At 47.7% G+C, this 3,913-nt stretch overlaps 2 protein-coding genes across 2 annotated transcripts; both read right to left on the bottom strand.

The window, feature by feature from the left end:
- Nucleotides 1–158: 158 nt before the first annotated feature.
- On the bottom strand, nucleotides 159–644 carry LOC104942532 (neurobeachin-like protein 1; the record flags this gene model as incomplete). Its single annotated transcript, XM_010767759.1, has 2 exons — nucleotides 474–644; nucleotides 159–394 (listed from the first exon to the last, which is right to left on the bottom strand). Coding segments are annotated over exons 1-2 (325 nt in total), but the record flags the coding sequence as incomplete, so codon positions are not given.
- Nucleotides 645–672: 28 nt separating this feature from the next.
- LOC104942531 (neurobeachin-like protein 1) lies at nucleotides 673–2,738 on the bottom strand (the record flags this gene model as incomplete). Its single annotated transcript, XM_010767758.1, has 5 exons — nucleotides 673–711; nucleotides 1,071–1,397; nucleotides 1,522–1,641; nucleotides 1,818–1,950; nucleotides 2,167–2,738. Coding segments are annotated over 5 exons (1,191 nt in total), but the record flags the coding sequence as incomplete, so codon positions are not given.
- Nucleotides 2,739–3,913: the final 1,175 nt, after the last annotated feature.

Raw genomic sequence — 3,913 nt, 5'->3', positions numbered from 1 at the left:
CTGTTTTTCATCAATATATTATAGGTCTCAGATATATACTGTCTCTGAAGTGTAATAGGGGACCTTTAAAGAACCGGACCTTAGAGTGCAACTGTAATGCTGATGTTGCCCGCGATGAAACTGAGTTTGACCCCCCTGCATTAGGAGGTCAAAGACACCGTTTTTGGAGCCCTGCATCTTGTACGAAAGCCGATGAGACAAAACGTAGAAATTGAGTTTGACCCCCTGCTTTACCTGGTCCTCGTCTCCAATGGCGGCGATGTATCCCAGAATGCTGTGCATCTCCTCCTGAGACATGCCCTTGCTGATGTAATACTTGATGAGTCCGCAGAGAGACGCCCGGATGGTTCGAATGTCATCCTCACTCAGGTCACCATCTCTATGGCTGTTCTTCCCGACGTGCAGAGAGCATATTATTGAGACAATACTTCAATACGTTGGACAGGTCTGGGCTTTAAGGAGTGGAGTCTCACCCGTAATAAAGGCGTATGGTGTCCAAAAGAAACTGAACTCCATATTTTTTTCTGAACAGCTTCCTGTTGTCTTTGATGACGGTGGACATGTACTGGATATGACCTTCACAGAAACAAAGGAGGACAAGTTAGACACACACACACACACACACACACACACACACACACACACACACACACACACACACCCCCACATCCATTACCACATTGAAAGTCTGTAGGTAATGAAGAACGTCCTCTACAGTAACAGCAGGACAAGCACTTTTAATACTCCCTCCCCTCACTTAGGAGGATCAAGCTGCACCCTTATTAAATACCGTATTGACTTCTTACATGTTGAACTCAAATACCTGTACTTTCTAGTTCTTACATGTTGAACACAAATACCTGTACTTTCTACTTCTCTCATTTTGAACACAAATGGACTGTGTGTACTTCTACTTGAGTAAAGGATGTGTGTACTTCTACTTGAGTAAAGGATGTGTGTACTTCTACTTGAGTAAAGGATGTGTGTACTTCTACTTGAGTAAAGGATGTGTGTACTTCTACTTGAGTAAAGGATGTGTGTACTTCTACCTGAGTAAAGGATGTGTGTACTTTCGCCCCTCCCTCACCTGCGCTACAGATGGCTTTCACGTGGCTCGCCTGCAGGGGTTCGTGGAACACCATGACGCTGCCCAGTTGTCCCTGAAGGGAGGTGGGACTCCCCCACTCGCTGTCCTGCGTCCCTGCAGAGATCAGCTTGGTGACGGACTCCGGCTTTCCTCCCAGCAGCCCCCCCCACGTCTGAGGAGACAAGATGGCGCCCAGCGAGGAGCGAGTGGTGGGGGTGGAGGCGGAGGAGAAGGGAGGGTCTGGGATCTGTGAGGGAGGAGGAGTGGTGGTCCGATGTCCCGCCGAGCCGATGCAGCAGGAGATGAACGGCTGAGGAGAACAGGGGGGGCACATGGTATTCATTTTGCACAATGTTGTCTCAAGCATTGCAAGGAGCATTTCAGACTTCAAAGTATTATCTGTTGTCATAGAAAGTGTGAAGGAAATGTCTCACCTCTGTCATGGTGGGATATTTGAGGGGGGCCGACAGTTTCTGCTGTCCATCCACATAAATGTAGACCAGACTCTGTCCAAAAGGCCTCTTCCCCGGTACGTGCACCACCCCGATGCTGTGCTGTAGACAGGAAGGCAGAGGGAATATCCTTCCTTTAATTAGTCTGCAAGACGTTAGTAATCTTGTAAATATAGGGTCCAATCTGTGTTGCCAGATAGAAACAGGCAATAATCTACATTTCCACATTTCAGTGGCACCACCAGTTAGGTAAATATATGTCATTGAAGCGGACTCACCCAGAGGGAGTCACAGAAGCAGTAGTCGGGCAGCATGACGGTGACGTACTCCTTCTTGGTGCAAACGGCCACCACCAACACACCCTCTGAGCTGATGAAGGCCTCGAACCCCGTCCCTCCGGGGGTGAAAAAGCTTTAAAACACAGGAGAAACATTTGAAGGGACGAACTGAACATGCTCCAATACTCTCTGGATTAAACTGGAAAGGGGAGTCTTACTTTACACCTGAACTTTTGTACTACTTGCACTGCTTTAACTATTGTGTCTGTGTTATGGTGTTGCTCTGTTGGACCTGTAGCTGTACACATGACATAAAAGCCTTGAATTGGATCTTGAATCTGCTGCTCACCTGTACAGCTGCTTCCTCTTGTCCTTGCTCATTGGTCCCAGCTGGTCCTGATCCAACGACAGCCAGGCGATGAAGCTGAACGCGGCACCGGGCCATCGCTGCACCGTCGGAACCACGATGCCCGCCATGCTGGGCGACAAATCAAAATACTGCATGGCGCTCTCCAGGCCCTGCTTCCTCACCATGGCCAGCAGCGATCTGAGAGCAGGACCCACATACGGGTGGGCTTTACTGGACTCGTGAGGTCTGAGGAGGCGTAGGAGTCCCAGGAGTTCTTTGGCGCTCAAAGACTGGGAACCCAACGAACCCACGAGCACAAAAAGACTCTCGGCGCAGGATCGGTTTAGCCTCTGATGGCTTTCCAAACCAGAAAGCGCTCGCATCACCATGGCGGCGTTTACACACGTGGCGCGGGTTTGATGGTTCAAACAGCTGAGGCGCCGCAGCCAATCGGACGTGAAGAGCTGCTGCTCCGAGGAATCGAGCTCTGGGAGCCACTGGACCAGCAGGAGGAGAGGATCCACGTTACTGATGCCCAGCAGCCCCACGGAGGTGTGCTCCCCCTCCACCGCCTGCAGAAACACACACAGAAACACACCAACAGTTTCAAGGACACCCAAGGACATTTCAATACCTTCTCTAAGACGTGAAATGCAAAACAAAGACACCAAAACAATTCATAATAATACATTTTATTCAATGGCGCACAAAAGGGCTGTATTTCAGACACTTAGTGAGTCTACTGACACAGGGGACACATATTTATGTATAAAAGACATCAAAAAGTGCATTTTGCGTGATAGGAGATCTTTAAGGAGGCCTTGCACGCCACCCAAGGACACATTACAATTAAACACATCATTTAAGAGATTAAGATAGAGATTATTTAAGGGCGCCTTTCACGAAACCCAAAGACACCCAAGTACAAATCAATAAATACTCTAAGACAGGGGTGTCAAACTTAAGGCCCGGGGGCCAAATCCGGCCCGCCACTTCATTTGATGTGGCCCACAAGAGCTTGCAAATAATATAATACATTTACTATAAGGTCACGTGCCGCTTTACAGGAGCACGTTGCTCATAAACTACATGTCCCACAATGCATCTCATTTTGTGAGATGTGCACTTACTCGACTTCTGCTTTCAGGCCTAGTTAATTATGAAGTTATTACCCTATAATAATCCAATGCGGAGGAAATATTGTAAAATTATGCATTATTTTATATATATTATATATATTTATCTATGTATATTTATATAGTCTTAAAGTTACCACCGGCCCTTTGAGTGAAACCATAATTCTAATGTGGCCCGCGATGAAATTGAGTTTGACACCCCTGCTCTAAGAGGTTAAAGGCAACCAATGATGGTTTAAAAAAAAGATTCTCCATTCAAAACAAAGACACTGAGGGTGTTTCTCAATCTCGAGGATGCTTGCTTGGTAGCACATGTCTTCCGAGCATCTTTCTTCAGAAGCGAGGCAAGAATCCTTCCTGGCATTCGGAAAACGAAGAGTGGAACAGGCTAGCAAGTGTGTGTGTCATATGAGAGGCCCCGCCTTACATTTTAAGCATTGTGGGGATTTTAAGACCGCGGAGTCTACTCATGTGCAGCCTCGAAATTTCTCCAAACGAAGTACGCCGGGCTCGGTAGAATTCCAAGTATGCTGGACATTGGAACAGTCCTTCGGCGGCACTCGATGACGTAGCATGCTTGAAATAGTGGCTCTGGAGCATCCTTCCTCGAC

This window comes from Notothenia coriiceps, unplaced genomic scaffold (genome assembly GCF_000735185.1).
Source record: "Notothenia coriiceps isolate Sejong01 unplaced genomic scaffold, NC01 NC01_scaffold00004722, whole genome shotgun sequence".
Classification (NCBI taxonomy): Eukaryota; Metazoa; Chordata; class Actinopteri; order Perciformes; family Nototheniidae; genus Notothenia; species Notothenia coriiceps.
This window is presented reverse-complemented; position numbering and strand designations above follow the sequence as displayed.